The following is a 17,695-nucleotide window of genomic DNA, read 5'->3' as shown; positions in this document are numbered from 1 at the left end:
ACTGAGATGAAATGACCGAAGAAGTTGAAACGTAGATTTGACACCACAAACAAAAAGTTCAGAACCATTGTCAAAACCTGTCAAAGAACTTACAGATGAAGAGAAAAATTCAATAATAGAAAGTGCCAGGTCTGGAAATACAAACCCTAACTATAAAGTCACTTTTCATAGAAATGGAACGGCTAGTATCTCAAAAAAGAACAGACTCTCACAAATAAAATATTGAAGTCGGAAGGAATTTCGAGACAACAGATGGGAAGGTATTCTTCACTGACCAACAGTTCATTATAGAACATCTCATTGACTTAGAGTCGAAATATTCTAAACTTTACAACAAACACAAAAAGTTGAAAGGAAAACAAAAACAGATGGCATATGATATTTACGAATGTGACGACACAACTATTCCAGCAAGTGAGGTAAAGTCAGAGGAACCGAAAAGTGACGAAAAACCAATAGAAGAAGGGAAGCCAAAAACTGAAGATAAACCAAAACCAAAGGTTAGTATTCAACCTTCATTAGCTGGTATGGGTTGGCGTCAAAGGCTTATGGTAGCTGGTGGTTATGTAAAGTAAAGAAAAAAAATATTTTTTTATTTTTATAAAAAATGCCTCTATATAGAATGGATAGAAAATCTGCTAGAATAAAAGCAGAGTTAGAAAGATATGGTTGGAGAGTTTCAAAGAAGTTTAAATATAGGAAGGGAAGACCCATAAAAGTCTATGACAAATTGTCTGGTCTTCGCTACGAAATGGATTTGGAAACAGCACGCGCAAATTATCCAAACAGACTAGAGAGGTTAGAAGAAGAACGTCTTATGGACATGCCTTTCGATGTTAGTGAGCCTCAAGTTGAAGGACACGACGGCTTTGCCAGATTCTACTGGAAAACATGACGAACAATTGCATCCTTTGAGAAGGAAAAAAGGAAAAGGTGAAGACAAACATGCTCCCATGGAAAGAACAAGATATGCATATGAAAAGTACCGTGAAGTTAGAAGTCAAATTACATCTGGTCGAACCTTTACAGTAAACTTTGACGAAGGAAAGAACAAAGAAGGCTTCATGGGTGTACTTGCTGCCATACAAGATGGAAATAAGAAAGGATACAATCTCAGATTGACCATAACAGATTTGGATGGTCACATTTACTATGCACATGGCAATGTCACAACAGCTGCAATGCTTCTTGACGCTTTCAAGACTACAAAGAGAGAACAAATGGTTGACTCCGACTCAGACATTTTGAATGCAATTGAAGGAATTGCAAGTGTAAAATTTGAATGGTACCAACCTAACCCTCAAGCAGTCAGACAACATGCTGGATACTTTCCGTTCATAAATAAGTCTGACATTGACTTGACAAGGTATGGAATTTACAATTCAATTGAAACAATTGTCAATGAACCTTGCATTCTTACATGTCTCAGGAACTCTGGTTTGTTACAGATGAGAAGATGAAGTATCTTGAGTCATGTGTGAAGACAAGGTACATTCTCAGAGGTCAATTGGCAAAAATTGCACCGTTGGCAAATGTCAATATCCGAGTCAACATACCTACAGCTAAAGGTTCTTCACATGACGACTATGTTGTTGACAAAGACTTACCATGGTTGAAGATTGTAATTGTCCACAACCACTTCATGTTGAACGAAAGTCTTACAAACCCATTGTTCGGAAAAGGCAAGTGCAACATTGTCAGAGCTGTAAACATTCTTTTCGAGAAAGGTTTGTTGGAACCGATTCCAGATGACAAGCTGACAGAAACTTTTGTACCAAAAGACGAAACAAACTTTTCATTGTTAGCAAGACCAAAAGTTGTTCCAGACAAAGTTCTAGTACAAAAGAAGTACACAATTCCAAAAGGAGTTGGATTGTTCGGATACCAACCTGAACCAGAAGAACTTCCAATGAGGTTGCAAGAACTTCAAGATGCTATAAACAAACTTCCATTGAGACATCCAATTGACGTCAAATTGTATTGGAGAGCATCTGAGTTAGGTCAGAAGGTTTTATATGAAACAGGTTGCTTCGACGATGTTTATGAGATAACAGGAGAAGTTTCTCAGAAGATAAGAGACTCACTTGAATTTCCACGAACTGGACCAATTGGTTGCGACAAGTTCGACTCAGATGAAAAGATATACTATGTCGACCTTAACGCTGCATACATGAGGTTTGTCCAATATATCCCGACTGGAATTCCAAACGAAGACGGTGAGTTCTCGGGAAGGAACTATACAGTTGGAAAAGTCATACAACAACTGTATGATATTAGGAAAGCTTCAAACCCCAAACTTGCAATGACACTCAAATTGCTTATGAATTCGACATGGGGATATTCCATTAAGAAACCTCAAGAGATGAAGAGTAAACATTATGAGAAGGTCGACAACTTTGTTGAAAGGTTTTCTCCTTTTGTTTTGAAGTACGAATTTACCGAAGGTGAAAGTGGCTTAGTAACCACAGTAAAACCTATTGTCGAACATTGGTCCTACCCTCAGTTCGCAAAGGCAGTCCTTGACAACTACAACAAATTTTTCTCCGAGGTCAAATCCAAAATTGTGGTTTACTATGAGAACATCGACGCACTCATGACGAACGAAGAAGGGTACAACAAACTCATTGAAATGGGCATGGTCGGTGAAAAGATGGGCTGTTTTAAGCTAGATAAGGTATTTTCCGAAGTTCATGTCCTCTCCAAGCGTAAGTATTGGGCTGTTAAAGAAGATGGTGAAATAGTTAAACATTGCATGAAGTAAAACGTTGCATGAAGTAAAACATTGCATGAAGTAAAACGTTTTTTAAAACCATATATTTTTACATATATTAAATGTTTCAGGTTGAAAAACAAAGAACAAAAGTAGCAGATACAAAACCGTTAGACTATATCTTTACAAACGCGGGTAGGAATATATCAGATGAAGAAATTTCATCCCGTTCATACAGGTTTGACTATCCAATTCGTTGGCTTCAAAGTCCTTCAGATGCAAAGGCAATAGGATTTAGAAGAGTTTTGTTTTCAAATAGAACTAACGCTTTTATGTTTGCAGTATATTTTCATGGGCAGTATGAAGGTTCTGATGGTCTAATAGACAAATTTGACGAAATGAGAATCTTTACAGTTCGTTCAGACGAAAGTCTTGAGAAAACTCTAAATGACTTTCAAACTCAAATAAACAAATACTACTGGGAATTTCAAGAAAAATACGACTCTTTACTAAATGGAACATACTATCTGAAACTAGAATATGACAAGATGAACTCCACAGTTTCATTTCAAAGGATTGAAATTAACCCTCGAAGAAGTACACAGTTTTTATTTTGGGAAGTAGACAAACGTTCTTGGGCGCAATTTCTTCGGTTACTAAACCAGAACGAACCATTACCACCTGACGGTCCGTTTAAATTTATACGCCCACCAACAGATTTGACAGTTTATAGAAACGTGTTTGACCCTCAAAATGTCATGTGTCATGCAAGTTTCAGTTCAAGCAACAACAGTTTTCTATGTATCGGTAAGGACTTTTATGACTTTGCTTCTAAATTCTACGAACCACCTAGTAACAGTTTCTCTGACTTTCAAGTTTGGTTCACTACAAACGGTGTGCAGCATATTATACCTTTGTACTATGACTTTTATCTCGAATTGTCTTTCATATACAACTACGGAAAAGTGCTGAAAAAGTACTGAAAAATATATTTTAGGGTAGAAGGTTAGATCTAACCTGTCTTCTACCCTCTTTTCTACCCTCTTGAATTTTCATGAATTTCCTTAAGATAGAAAAAAATATATTTTAGCGTTATTTTTTTTAAGTTTGGTCATCCTTCACTATATGACAAATATACTATATTTTACTTAAAAATATGCAAGCGGCTCATAGCTCAGTGGTATGGGCTACCTCGCTACAGGCGTCGAAGACCTCGGTTCAAATCCCGATTCGCGCAGGTTTTTTCCTTTTATGCAGTGAAATTTCATGTACATAGGTTACTTTGGTGTTAGACCCTAGTGAAGAAAATAGAACGATATAAGTTTACATTTGTAAGGTTACTTTGGTGTTAGACCCTAGTGAAGAAAATAGAACGATAGGAGTTTACATTTGTAAAGTTGGACGATAAAAATCTCTGCTACTAGCAGTACTGCTACTGTCAGTAAAAGTACTGCTACTGTCAGTAAAAGTACTGCTAGTTGCAGTAAAAAGGAAAATTTGAGAGGGTTTTCGACGATAAAGTACTGCTACTGTCAGAAAAAGTACTGCTACTGTCAGTAAAAGTACTGCTACTGTCAGTAAAAGTACTGCTACTGTCAGTAAAAGTACTGCTACTGTCAGAAAAAGTACTGCTACTGTCAGTAAAAGTACTGCTACTGTCAGTAGCAGTACTGCTAGTAGCAGAGATTTTTATCGTTGTGGTCCGACGGTTAAGCCACAAACGAATGTCCGACGGTTAAGCCAAAAATATTTTTTATTTTTATTGTAAGAACAGAAATGTCAGTCGAAGCAAAAACGTTCACGAACAAATCTAATGGCGAAACATTCACAAAAGGCACTTACAACGGTATTGAAGTCTTACGTAGAGACAAGGATGGTTATATAAATGCAACAAAGATGTGTCAGCAGTTTAGGAAAGACTTTAGAAGGTTGTTGGAAAATAAGTCCTGGGAAGAGTATTTTAAGGCATTTTGTGAAGAATATACCACCCCGCGGAATTCCGCGGGTTGCTTTTTATACAATGTTAATGCAGGAATTCCTGATGAAATCAAACAGGTTAGAGGAATGTATGTAGACCCAAGACTCGTAAACTATATTGCAATGTGGGCTTCTCCAAAATATTGTATAGCAGTTGGAAAAATTATGGACTCCATAGACAAGAAAGTTCATGAGAAGTTAGATGAAGAAGAACTTGAAGATACAGTAGAGAATGCAAAACCTTTGTTTGAAGAAGAAGTTAGAAAAATGCATGAAAAACAAATAGAACATGAACGTGAGATATGTTCTGGTTATAGAGATTCTCCATACGAACTAGACCAATGGGAACAAGAAGATTTAAAGAGAGAATTTAGAGAATATGAACTCGCTAAGATAACATTAGAAGCTGCAGAAAAGAAGTTAAAAGTTTGGGGTCGTTTTGTACAAAAATATTGTGAGTAAATGAACCATTTTTTTCGGCAAAAATATATTTTAGGGTAGAAGGTTAGATATAACCTGTTTTCTAACCTCTTTTCTACCCTCTTGAATTTTCATGAATTTCATCGTAAATGTTTTGTCATGATTTCATCGTAAATGTTTTGTCATGATTTCATCGTAAATGTTTTGTCAAGACTTCTTCGTACATGTTTTCTAACCTCATGAGTTTTCCCGAAATAAAAAATAAAGTTGGTTTTTTTAAAAAAATATTTTTTTATTTTTATTGTAAGAACATGTTAGCAACAACAGCACCAAACTCGTTAGTCATGAATCCAACATCTATGTTAGTAGAAATGAAAAGCTTCATTCCTTCTTCATATACTTTCGAAACAGAAATCCAGAAGATAAAGCAAGAACTTCTCCAAGGAGATTTAGATTGCACTGCAAAAGATGAAACAAATGAACAGTATCTTTATGAAATGCAGGACATTATTGACCATTTGCCTAAACTACCTGAAATTCAGCAACAAAAACTAACTATTCCTGAATTCGACGAAATAGAAGTCAAAGCAACTGACTCAGTAGAAATAAAGAAGTTCATACGAAAGGTTAACTATGAGTTTCTTGGATTTCATTGCAACCACAAAGTCATGGACAAAGATTGCGATATGGTATATAAGAACATCTCTGACATATACAAATCTGGGGAGTTTAAGACCTACGACAACTTTGTTTCGTTAGTTGCTGAATGTGTATGGCAGATAAGAGATAAAGATAGAAGAGGTAAGATATGGAATGAACAGATAAAACCCGCAACTTTTGAGTTAAAGAGAGCAATTGACGCCTTAGTCATACTAGCAGGTAAGGTTTCAGAATATAACGCAAAAATGAACCCACAATGTTCTAAATGTAAAGCAGCAATGAGGAAATATAACTACTCCGTCAAAGAGATAGAACGTATGCGAAACGACTATGCTGACTTAAAGAGGGAGGCAGAGAAACCAGCAGAAGATAAAATGGACATGTTGACATTTCTAAACAAAAACTATCCAACAGCTGACGATTTCCTTCTTTCAGATGTCAAGAAGAAATATAAAGAAACCTTCGGCATTGTTAAAACATTCGATATCCTTCGTGAAGAAATAGAAGCTACGAAATTGTTTAGAATTTCACGAATTCACAATGTTTACCATGTAAAACGCTTATAAAATAACTGGGGTAGAAAAGAGGTTAGAAAAGAGGTTATATCTAACCTTCTACCCTAAACATTATTTTTGCTGAATTCAGCACAAAAATCTGAGTAAAATGGCATAAGATTGCTACCCTCGAAAAACCGAGGATAGAGATTCCGTACGAAAAACAGTGAAATTTCTCTAGACCGACTTCCTTCGGGGTCGCCAAAACTCTATGAAATCATGAATTTCCTTAAGATAGAAAAAATAAAGTTAGTTTTTTATAAAATATTTTTTTATCCTGTATATAAGAAACAGATATGTCAACAACAGAGAACACAACAACAGTTATAGTCCATGAAGCTATAAATGAAGAATATGAGTGGGTTCAGTTTAACAAACAACTCCGTCTCATTCGTTCGGTCAAAGATGACATGTACCAAATGCAAAGTATTTTGAATACTCTTCGTTCTACAAAGCAAGCATACCATTGGTTTGAAAACCAACAGACAAAAGAACTTTTAGAAGAATTTCCTCATATGTTTGCTTCCCTCGGAAAACCGAGGGAAGAGATTCCATTCGAAAATCGCAAGAATTTGGCTCCTTGTTTGAAAGGATATTATGTACATAGACTTCTTGTAAATGCTGTTGCAATGTGGGCTTCACCTCGTTACGCTTGTTATATTTTCATGATGTTAGATGAAATTCATAGACAAGAACGTGAAGAGATGGAAAAGAAACTTCAAGCAAAAGATGAAGTCATTGAAGCAAAAGACAAAAACATACAGAAAAGAATACCACGTTCGGTACCAAAAGGAAAGGAAAAGAACTATAAGTATATGATTTATACTGAAGAGATGGAAAATGAAGAAGACAGAGATATGGTTATGTTGCATTTAGTCAGAAGAAACAACAAAAGCTTTTACGACCTTGCTAAGATTTACAAATCTGACAGAAATTGGTTCTATCGCGAAAACTTACCGATTTCAATGACACCGAATGAAGATGTGAAACAAATAGTTCAAGATACTTTACCTCAAACACACTATGATATGAAAGGTTGTACAATACTTACCTTCAAAGAAGATTTGCCATTGTTAAAGGAAAAAATAACAGAGTATTTTGACAACTTCAAACAAGCAGAGTAAATGAACCATTTATTTTTACGCTTGACTTCAGATGGCTCAGGTAGCTCTATAAGGTAAATTGTCTTGTCAAATCCTTCTGCTGGCATTCCGAGTCCTTCCTTCCGACATTCCAAGTTCTTCCATCCGACAGAAAAAGTTTTTCCATCCGACAAGAAAAATTTTCCCGACAACTGGAAAAAAATTTCCTGTTGTCCGTCCGTAAACCATTCAAATTTTCGAAAATTGAGAACTTTTTTCCCGACAACTGGAAAAATTTTTCCCGACAACTGGAAAAAAATTTCCCGACAACTGGAAAAGTTCTTCCTTCCGACAGGACACAAACGAATGTCCGACGTACCACCAACCGAGTCCATTCCAAAGCCAGAAGAACCGAAAGCTGCAGAACCACAACAGACTAAGACTAAACTCTTTATTTTTCAAGCTTGACTTTTTACAATTTGAACTTTGTTTGCGTAGATATGAATTCTGAAAGAAGTATGAGGGTCTTGTATGACTTTGTACTTCTCCCATAGTTCATGTCTGTCAAACTTACCTGCCATGGACTCTTTCATAAGTTCCATGAAATCGTCTTCGGACAATCCAGGGAAAAGTATAATGTCAGTAAGTATTCTTTTAACATCTTTACTTAAACTCTTTGCTGTCTGTACACAAATGACAACTGAGATGTTAAAGTGTCTGAGCTTCTTAAGAATTCGACACATGTCTTGTTCTCTGTTCTTTAACAAAGGATGAGAGGCGAAATCATCTAAGATAAGAAGACATCTATGAGGGTATGTCTTCCAATCGTAAGATTGCAATTTCTTCGAAATGTATTCTATCTCTTTCTGTTTGTTTCTGAAGTGTTTCTTCTCTAATATTCTTTGCATTTCCTCATTTGGGTCTTTAAACTTAGAATTTATATACTCATTTATAGCATTATACTTCAAAACTCTTCTTTGGTACTTCTTTATCCAATCTAACAACTCAGTATCCTTTATACATACTAACTTAGACTTCTTTATAATATCTTTGAACGAATTGACGGTTTGATCGAATTGACCAGAAGTACTACAAATAACAACTAACTCATAGAATGGGTTCTTCTCATCTAGTTCTTGTTGTTGTGCTGCCATTTTAAGATAAGTGAAAGTCTTACCAGACCCAGGTGGTGCAATTAGACCTGTTATACCATTCTGAGCAAATAGGAACTTGTCATGTATGGGTTTTATCTGAGCATTTTCCAACTTCCTCTTGTTCTTCTTCAAAACATTCTCAAATTTCTTGTCAATGTCAGCAAACTTTTTTTCTAACATATTTTTAGAAAAATTAAAATTTTTATCTTTTAGAAAATGTCGAGCGATTTCGCTATCTATATTCGAGACAAGCTTTTTGACTCTAAAACATCTGTCGACCATAAAATCTTACATAGTGTAAACAAGAAAGGTGAATTTGTTCTAAAGTTCTGTTTCTGGGAATATGACAAGAACCATAAAACATTAGGCAGAGAAGTCTTTAAGTTTGTCAATGACAGACTTGTTGACAGAGATGACGCCTCTTGGAGAGATGAAGTCCAACAAAAGTTCTTAGAATGCAAAGAAGACACATGCGCTGTTCTTGAAGATGAAATAGGAAACAGAATAGAAGAGCTATTAAAGGACAAAGAACTTTTACATAAATATGGTTCTGAGAAATTTGACATAACTCCACCAGAAAAGAAGAAGAAGAGAGAGAAGAAAGAAAAGAAAGTAGAAGAAGAGAAGAAAGAGCCAGAGCCAGAGCCAGAGAAAAAGAAATTTGACATGTAAAAATAAAATTTTATTTTTAGAACATTTCTGGGTCAATGTCAATGTTCTCTTCCTCTTTAGGGGCAAACACTGGCTTAGACTCTAAAATCTTTTTACCCAATTTACCTTGAACTTCAACTATCTTAGACTCATAATATTCATAGTCGTCTGCTTTCTTTGGTTCATAAGGTATAACAAGTTTGTATGCTTTGCCTTCTTTAAGGTTTGAAAACCTTCTGTCAAAATTTTCTTTGACTGCTAACAAACCTTCTATGTCTAAGTCTTCAAATTTCGCACCATTTTTAGTCACAATAGCAAACTTAACTGGTTCGATGTTCCAAACTTTGCTGAATGAAGACTTTTCAAAATGGTAGAAGTAAACATTCAAATAAGCGAATGGGTCTAGTTCTTCTTTGACTTCTGTCATGTACTTGTTGACTGAGATGAATTTTGCCATCTTTTTCTATCGGATAAAAATATATATTTTTTTTAAAATTTACTCAGAAAAATTTTTCTTTGTATATACGCCGTTCTGAACATCTAAAAGACTTTTGACATTTGCCAAGAATGTTCGTTTAGACGCTGCCATATAACCATACTCTTGACAATATTGTTTATACGAATCGTACAATGACCTTTCATCTAAACACTCAAAGTTAGTCTCATCTATGAACAGTTCATATACACTCTTGTTTGCTTCTAACAATGTTTGTCTTTCTTCGGTATGTGGAATTTGTCTTGGATTGAACTTAGAAATATCTAATGTCATAAAATATGAGAACAAGTGGTTGTAAAAGTCAGATGTCAAAGTTTCTGCTAAGTCGTCAAAATATTCTGTATCTTGCATATGAGAATCTGACGTTCTGACAACTACATATCTTCTGTCAGAACTTTCTAACTTCATCGGAACGGCGTTGTTTGAAACCATAATGAAATTTGCAACATTTTCACAAACTCTTTGGTCTTTATATTTTCTTTCAACAACTCCAACTTTATCTGTTATAAGACTCTTCAAAGCATCCGAGTTCAAAACTTTTGTTGTATCTATACTTTGAAGTTCGTTACATACTATAAGTTTCATATTCTCTATTGAGGAGTTAAACTTGCCACAGATGTTTTCTATGTTTGTCATATTCGGATTCGAATAGCCCTCTAACAGTTTGCACAAAATATCTGTAAAGAATGTGTTCTTACCAGTTCCTTGTTTTCCAATTATAATGAGAGCAGTTTCATTTTTAGCACTTGGATGTTGTAAGATGTTTGCAAACCAACATAAGATATACTCATAGACTCTTTCGTTTCCATTGCATATAATTTCTTTGACATGGTAACCAAGCTTCTATAACATTTTCTTTCCATTCTACTTGTTCATATTTATATCCAGTGAAGATAGAATAAGAAGTTTGGAGATGGTGTATAGAACTTTATACCACGAACTGAAAAATCTTCTAACTTTGACAATAAGATATCCCAAGCATCTAACATCTTCATACCAACTTGTACGACTTTTATTTTCTTAAGTTTCTGTTTACATTCTGTTCTGAAACTATTGTCGCTTTAGGTTTGTTAAAGACTACATCCCATTCTTTCATGACATAACATTCTGGGGCAGAGTCGACATAAATGACTAAACGTTTCAAATTCTCGACTGCTTTGTTATAGTTCTCGAAATGGACACATATTTCTGAACGCTTGGAAGTCATAAAAATCTGAAACGTCTATTCTTACATTTTTTTATAAAATAAAAAAATATATTTTTTTTATTCTTGAGCTATTTGTTGCATTTGTTCCATTTGTTGCATTTGTTGTTCTTGAGCTATTTGTTGTTGAAGTTGTTCTTGTAATACAATACTTTCACCAGTTGCATCTTCCAATTCGAAACTTTCTGCCGTCATTGACAAATACATAGGACATAAAAGTTTTACAGGAACAAAGTTTGCGTCAACTAATGTCAACGTTATACTTGCCAAAGTGTTTGAGTTCACTAAGGTTGAAAATTCTGCATTCGAATGAACAATAGGCAAACCAGCAGAGAAAGTATTGTTTATACGCATAAGTATCTTTTGGTCATAATAGTTTCTGTCGACATTCGAATAACACTTTGAACCTAAGTTTGAAACAATATATAAAATAGGTGTACTTAAAGTCAATGGAACAGACAAACCTTGTATGACACCTTTTCCTGTTATAGGAAACTGTTGGTAGTAAAAACCAGATATAAGTTTTGTATTATAGCTCATATCGTTTATACTAAACTCAGTCGGACATCCAAACATAATGAAACCTGCTCTAGTTGCAGCACATGTTACATCCGTCCTTAAAGTATTAAATAAGTCAACAAAACCTGTTGGTGGTATATCTGAGTAAGTATCTTCAAAGGAGTATTTTTTACCATTCACAACAACAAAGTCTTCTGGTGTCAAAAGAGCAAAACCAGGCTTTAGTCGTCATCGTGTTTAAAGTTAGTTTACAATATCGTCCTTGAGGACTTTGTAAGTTTGTTGTTATAGAATTATATGACTCAGGGTTTTTAGTCGTAATAGTATAAACCACTATGTCTTCTGCCATTTACTTAGCAAGTAAATTTTAATGAAATGTTGTGGTCGTCAAATATTTTTATACGTCTGGGAAACTATATTTTAAGTTCAACGTTTCACCTCCTTTCATAACGTATATCTTGTCAATGACATTATATGAAACACCACAGCAACTAACGTCGGGTTCTATTTCTTTGATGTTTATATCGTCTGCCTCTGTCAAAAGTTTCAATAGTTCTTTCAAAATTTCATGAGGTGCGATGACATATGAGTTCACTTTTACAGGGTTGTGTTCGACCAAGTTTAACATTATACTTAAAGCTTGACAAATCTTCTCCTGAGTTTGAAGTTTGTCTTTCAGTTGTTGGTAGTCGTTTCGAATATCTGCAACAGAACTTAAGTCTCTGTTAACTTCAGGATATGTTGGTTGTTCTTTTACAGGAACAATTGTTATTACCATCTTCGTCTTCGTATGGTTTCCCCACTTCAACATCTCTGTCTTTGACATTGACAACAACACTTTGACTGTTTGTTTGAGTTGGTGAATTTAACTTCACATCTGCCACCGCCATTAAACCTTTTGAAACACTTACGCTTCTATTTTTCGGAAATGACATTTTACTTAGAATAAAAATATGGACGTATTTGAGTATCTCTTCGAATTGAAGCAGAACAAAGTTTACACACACAAACAATACAAATACATTGACAGAATAGTTCTTTATACAAACAATGGAAAATGTTATAGAATAGCAGTCTTTGCTGAACCAAAATATTTTCATAAAGCAAAGAAAGTTGGTATAACTGAAATGGTGAAAGTTCTTGAAGCAGACAAAAATATAACAACAAAACTGACCGATATTTCTAAAGGTAAGTTTTTAATACAATACTATGTCAAAACTGGCGTACTGTCAATATTTGACGGAGAGAAGTCAGTTCAAGAACAACTTACTGACTGCTGCCAAAATCTGCTCGATGGAAGCTGTCGTTATGCCAATCTGAGGAGCCCCAGCAGGTTTCATCGAACCGAATCTTCAAAAGAGCATCTTCCGTGAAAAGTGCTATTGGTTTTGTTAAACTCTTTGCTCTCAGTTCATCTGGACCGTCTCTGTCACCAAGTATATTGTATTTGAACTGTACCAACAGTTGAAATACCACCCATAAAGTCTTCTGAGTCAGCAAATGGAATGCCAAGCCAAAAGTTTGAACGTCTCCATTTGTATATTGAGTTTTTTGACCTCCTGTATGAGTCCATACTTTCACATATGGCATAATAGAACTTTGCATTTCAGGGTTAATGGTTGTTGTGAAGTTGTTGTTAAAGTTCATAGCATCTAATGTCAAGTTGTATGACCTCATATCCTCAACTGTAGAATATTCTTCTCTTGGATAATATTTGCCATCTATGTTTATATGGTATTTAATACCAGGGTTGTAGAAGCAAGAATAGTTCATTTATAGTTCGTCTGAACAGTACAAACATAGTATCTGCATGTTTCATTGCAGTTGTTAAAGCAATATCTGTTCTTGCACCTGGGTCAGCACTTTGGTTTCCAACTTCACCTGCAAAGTCTTTGACAGATATTTGGTGTATAGGGAACATAAGTGGAACTGCAATATATTTGGCAGCTAAAGCATTTGAAATATCTGGGTCCAACATATAGACTGCAAGTCTGCTTTCTATTCTCTTGCATTCAAACTTTTCGCATGTGAACTTAACTGGGTCCCAAGCATCTCCAGCAGCATTGAAATAATAGTTTACTTCAGTGTTGAGGTTTGAGAAACCAAAGTCTAAGTCAACTTTGTTTTTGCAAAAGTCGGCGAATGACATTTTATTTGTTCCCACTACTTCTGTAAGAGTGAATGGGTCTTGTGTTGGTGCAATGACTAAGTTATTTTTGCTTGGAGTAAGTTCGATAGAAATTTTTCCTGCCCAGTTTGGCAAGTATCTTAAAAACCTGAAGATGAGGAAAGATGACAAAGGAACTCTAAGTTTCAGTTTTACTTTGGTTACTGCTGCTGCAGTTTGTCCAGAAAGGTCAACATAAACTCCTGGAACGTTAGGGTCAAAGTCTTCTTATTTTCTCAATAGTTGCATACTGGTCTGTTTGTTCTCTAGCTTGTGGTTGTACTGAGTTTCTCAAAGCGAACCATTCATAGTTTTGCCCATGTTACTGTTTGAACTAAGTCAGAGTTAGAATATATCTTATATCCCATAAAAACTTCTGGAGCATATTGGTATCCGACATAGAAAATTCCATTGCAACCTTTCTTGTCAGACAACTTGGCAGAAGGTTTTATTTCAATGTCTTGTTTCCACGTATAAGAATGAGTTGTCAATAGAAATAATATGAAACCTGTCGCAAGCAATATTCTACTGTTGTTGAAGAACCTTCACCAAACTCACCTACGTTTCCATATGAAACAGCAGTTGTATATTCGTAAGTTCCAGGAACTATTTCTGACCTTCTAATGGCATTGTCGCATTCGTTATACCATTCGGAAACATTTCCATTCATAGCATCCAAAACTGTTGGCGTTATATTCTGAGCGGCGTACATTTCATATGAGTAAAAATATAGAATAGTTGGATTTATATGTCATAATAGAACCCACGTGGACCAAGCTTTACTTTCTTCCTGACTGAGTTTTTAACTCTTCTTTTTCCTTCATTGCCCTCTGCTTGAAGTTGTTGCATCTTTGCATTATGTTCATCTAGTATGTTGCAAATTTCCCATGTCCTTTTTGCCTTTTGGCTCTGGTCGCCCATCTCAAGGTAACCTATATCCTAGAAAGAGTTTGTCATAGTCTGTATTTGATGTCTTCGCGTATTGTTTGCATGACTCTTTCCTGAGTTTCTGGTTCAAGCTCTTCAAACAGTGGCCTGTCCATATGGAATATGCTCGTTTCCAAATATATGTTTTTGTAGCCATTCTGGTTTTCTTTCCATGTTACCAACTATATCTTTTGTGAATGGGAAAGCTTTTACCCAATCTTTCAGTCTTGCGTCGTTATTTCTGTAGTTGGTTTTATTTTGTCAAGGAACATGTTTTTTCAATACTAACATTTCATTTGGTACTGTCCATTTGAGTTTTCTTAAATATTCATCCTTCTCGGTTCATTGTCTGCAAAGTAAGTTTTTATGACATTTTGCAAACTTTCGTTTGCAAGGTCATGTACAATAGGTTCTCTTCCTTCTCTCTCCCTAACTTTCTTTCTAAACTCTTCACCAAATATACCATCTTTATGGTTCTGTGTAGTTCTTTGAGATAAATGTTCTAGAACGTCAGGTGTTATATTTCCATCAGCCATGTTCATTTCATACTGGTCCAAAATATCTGCATCTTTCATATCTTTCAACGGCATTAAAGCCGCGCTGAAAATACCAGCTATATCTGGTTCACCATTCACTTCCATTGCGTCTACAACTTCTTGGAATTGAGGTTGTAAGTTTATGAACCACCTATCCGAGTTAGCTTTATGACCCCATCTCATTGTAGTTCCATCGTCTGCAGAAACAAAAGTAGGTTTGTTTCCATCTTGGCTAGGTTCTGAATGAACTTTAAACAATGTTTCATTTCTATATGTTTTCTTGAAATTTAACCTTTTATCTTCACCGAGTTCATCCGAAGATTGAACGTTAAATGCTCGTAAGTAAAAAGGGTTGTTGTATTTGTGTACATTTTCTTTCAGTGCTTCCATTCTATGCTGAATATTTTCATCTGGTGTTGGAGTCTTTTGTATGTCGGCAAACATTTTTCGATATTCTTCTACTATGTCAGCCGAATTTTTTTTAGACTCTTGGAAAGATTCCATATTCTCCGCATACTCTTGTTGAGGGTCAAGATTTTTCGGCTGTTCCAAATCTTCATCTAGTTCTGTGAAGTTAGTTTCCAAAGGAGTGACTTGTTCGTTTCCTTCAGGCTCTTCTAGCTGTTGTTGCTGAACTATTTCTTCCATGTCTGGTTGTATCTGAACTATTTCTTCCTGTGGAGTTTCTTGTACCTCATCTGCTGGCATTTCATATATTCCGAGACCGTTTTCAACAAGTTCCCTATTTAAGCCATCCGCATTCATAACCCTTTCTTCTTTCGTTCCGTCTCTATTTTTTACGCGTTTCATGAAGATAGTTGAATTATCATTTATCTCTGACACCAAATATCTTGGAGTAAATTCATTCATGTCATTTGGATGATATGCTATTAAATCATATCCCTTAGCGAGCTTGTATTTTCCAGGTTTGAAATTATATCCCATTTGGTGCTGAACCATAAAGCTAAATAGGTTCGGTCAGTATTTCCTTCCTTGAACTTTCTAATAGCTTCTTTATATCTGTCACTAAAGTCAAGAGTATCTGGGTAACCATAATTTCCTTAAGCATTTTTAAGAATTCTTGGTTTCCTTGTTCTCTACTTCTTTTATGTCCTTGCTCTGTTTGTGGTTGTTGTGGTGCTGGATTTTGAACTGTTGGTTGCTGTGCTGGTTGTGGAGGTGTTGTTGTGCAGGGTTTTGAACTGTTGGTTGCTGTGCTGGTTGTGGAGGTGGTTGTTGTGCAGGGTTTTGAACTGTTGGTTGCTGTGCTGGTTGTGGAGGTGGTTGCTGTGTTGGTTTTGGTGCATGCCTGTGTCTGTGTCCATGTGACGATGTAAATGTTTTAGGTAGTCCTGGTGCAGGTGCTTCTCTTGGAGGGTTTGGTGGTATATAGGTTCCACTAGCTAGTATATAAGTTCCACCAGTTGGTATATAAGTTCCACCAGCTGGCACATATGTTCCATCTGCAGCGTAATGTCCTACCTGACTTTTCGTTTTTAAGAAAGCATTTACTAGGTCTGTTTTGGTCTGTTGTAACTCTTTTTCTTGACTTTCCACAACAGTTGCTCTAACGGCGTCATAGGCACTTTGAACTGCCTGTCTCGTTGCTGCATCTGTTATTTTCGTTATATTTTGTGCTACTTCTTTTAACTCTTTGTCGAAACCTTCAGACTTCAGTTTCTTTCCAGATGAGAAGTCGTTCACTTGTTTCACCTTACTATGAAGAGCTTCGAAAGCGTTCTTAAAGTCAGCATTTGTTAAAGCTTCATTTGAACTATCTTCATCCGCTTGTATTTTTGTCCTTATTGACCCTATAGTTGGGCTGCTTTAGCGTTGGCTTGGGCATCTAACCAGTCATTATTAGCTTTTATATATTCTGCACTTTTCATTGCCTTTTGCATGGCTGCGTCGTTATTTTTTACTTTCTTGTGCTAAGTTTTCATACTGTACGGTTTGGTTTTGCAACTGTAAAAGTTTTTCTGCCTTTACATTTGCTTCAACTTCTTTTTTATACTCATCGCTATCCATATATGTCTTCAGGGCTTTTTGTTTTATCTCTTCATCTTTCAGTATTTTATATTGAGTAGTATGGTTTTTCAAATTTATGACATCTTGTTCCATTTTTGCTACTTCTGCTGCCTTTTCTGACACTTTTTTCGCATATTCCTCTGTACTTAGTTCTTTCAGTTGTTCTTCTTTCTTCTTTTTCTCTACGTTTAACTCATTGAGTTTCTTTGTGTGTCTGTCGTATTCTAGTTTCTTTTCGTTTTCACATATTTGCTTCTGTATGTCTATGTTTGACTTTTTGACATCTGCTATTTGATTTTTGAGTGAACTCAAATTCATTTGACTTTGAGGGTTATATGCTGTTCCACCATAGCCTGCCATTTTCGCTAAAAGTGCCGCTCTTAAACCTCCACTCTGTGCACCAACAACTCGGTTTAAAAGCATAGGATTGCTTGACATTTGTTGCAACATAGTGGGGTCATTCAGCATTTGTTGTTGCAACTGTTGTTGTGGTGTCAGTTTTACTATTGGATGTTTCAATGCTCTCTTCCTCTTACGTATATTCTTACGTAGCTTACGTGGCATTTTAAGTGAAGTTAAAAAGCGGTTTTCGACAGATGTTTATATGACA

At 35.6% G+C, this 17,695-nt stretch overlaps 8 protein-coding genes and 4 pseudogenes across 12 annotated transcripts, besides 1 other annotated feature; 7 read left to right on the top strand and 5 right to left on the bottom strand.

The window, feature by feature from the left end:
- Positions 1–17,695: part of a mobile genetic element that runs on past both edges of the window.
- On the top strand, positions 12–575 carry TVAGG3_0841470 (annotated as a pseudogene). The gene has a single exon. A coding segment is annotated over exon 1 (564 nt).
- On the top strand, positions 666–1,502 carry TVAGG3_0841460 (annotated as a pseudogene). The gene has a single exon. A coding segment is annotated over exon 1 (837 nt).
- Positions 3,043–3,693, top strand: TVAGG3_0841450 (uncharacterized protein; the record flags this gene model as incomplete). Its single annotated transcript, XM_051248883.1, has 1 exon — positions 3,043–3,693. The coding sequence occupies one exon, from the start codon at positions 3,043–3,045 to the stop codon at positions 3,691–3,693; it is 651 nt and encodes a 216-aa protein (XP_051084358.1).
- On the top strand, positions 4,487–5,149 carry TVAGG3_0841440 (uncharacterized protein; the record flags this gene model as incomplete). The annotated part of the gene is made up of 1 exon (XM_051248882.1): positions 4,487–5,149. The coding sequence occupies one exon, from the start codon at positions 4,487–4,489 to the stop codon at positions 5,147–5,149; it is 663 nt and encodes a 220-aa protein (XP_051084357.1).
- On the top strand, positions 5,419–6,284 carry TVAGG3_0841430 (organellar and viral DNA polymerase type B; the record flags this gene model as incomplete). Its single annotated transcript, XM_051248881.1, has 1 exon — positions 5,419–6,284. A coding segment is annotated over one exon (866 nt), but the record flags the coding sequence as incomplete, so codon positions are not given.
- TVAGG3_0841420 (KilA, N-terminal/APSES-type HTH, DNA-binding family) lies at positions 6,618–7,445 on the top strand (the record flags this gene model as incomplete). Its single annotated transcript, XM_051248880.1, has 1 exon — positions 6,618–7,445. One exon carries the CDS (start codon positions 6,618–6,620, stop codon positions 7,443–7,445), a length of 828 nt encoding a protein of 275 aa, XP_051084355.1.
- On the bottom strand, positions 7,862–8,737 carry TVAGG3_0841410 (protein of unknown function, DUF4106 family; the record flags this gene model as incomplete). The annotated part of the gene is made up of 1 exon (XM_051248879.1): positions 7,862–8,737. The coding sequence occupies one exon, from the start codon at positions 8,735–8,737 to the stop codon at positions 7,862–7,864; it is 876 nt and encodes a 291-aa protein (XP_051084354.1).
- On the top strand, positions 8,885–9,229 carry TVAGG3_0841400 (uncharacterized protein; the record flags this gene model as incomplete). The annotated part of the gene is made up of 1 exon (XM_051248878.1): positions 8,885–9,229. A coding segment is annotated over one exon (345 nt), but the record flags the coding sequence as incomplete, so codon positions are not given.
- Positions 9,246–9,665, bottom strand: TVAGG3_0841390 (protein of unknown function, DUF4108 family; the record flags this gene model as incomplete). Its single annotated transcript, XM_051248877.1, has 1 exon — positions 9,246–9,665. The coding sequence occupies one exon, from the start codon at positions 9,663–9,665 to the stop codon at positions 9,246–9,248; it is 420 nt and encodes a 139-aa protein (XP_051084352.1).
- Positions 10,421–10,522, bottom strand: TVAGG3_0841380 (uncharacterized protein; the record flags this gene model as incomplete). Its single annotated transcript, XM_051248876.1, has 1 exon — positions 10,421–10,522. A coding segment is annotated over one exon (102 nt), but the record flags the coding sequence as incomplete, so codon positions are not given.
- TVAGG3_0841370 lies at positions 11,781–12,317 on the bottom strand (annotated as a pseudogene). Its single transcript has one exon. A coding segment is annotated over exon 1 (537 nt).
- Positions 16,904–17,649, bottom strand: TVAGG3_0841360 (annotated as a pseudogene). The gene has a single exon. A coding segment is annotated over exon 1 (746 nt).

The sequence above is a fragment of the Trichomonas vaginalis genome, chromosome VI (genome assembly GCF_026262505.1).
Source record: "Trichomonas vaginalis G3 chromosome VI, whole genome shotgun sequence".
Lineage (NCBI taxonomy): Eukaryota > Parabasalia > Trichomonadida > Trichomonadidae > Trichomonas > Trichomonas vaginalis.
The sequence above is the reverse complement of the archived record's forward strand: the minus strand, read 5'-3'. Positions and strand labels throughout refer to the sequence as shown.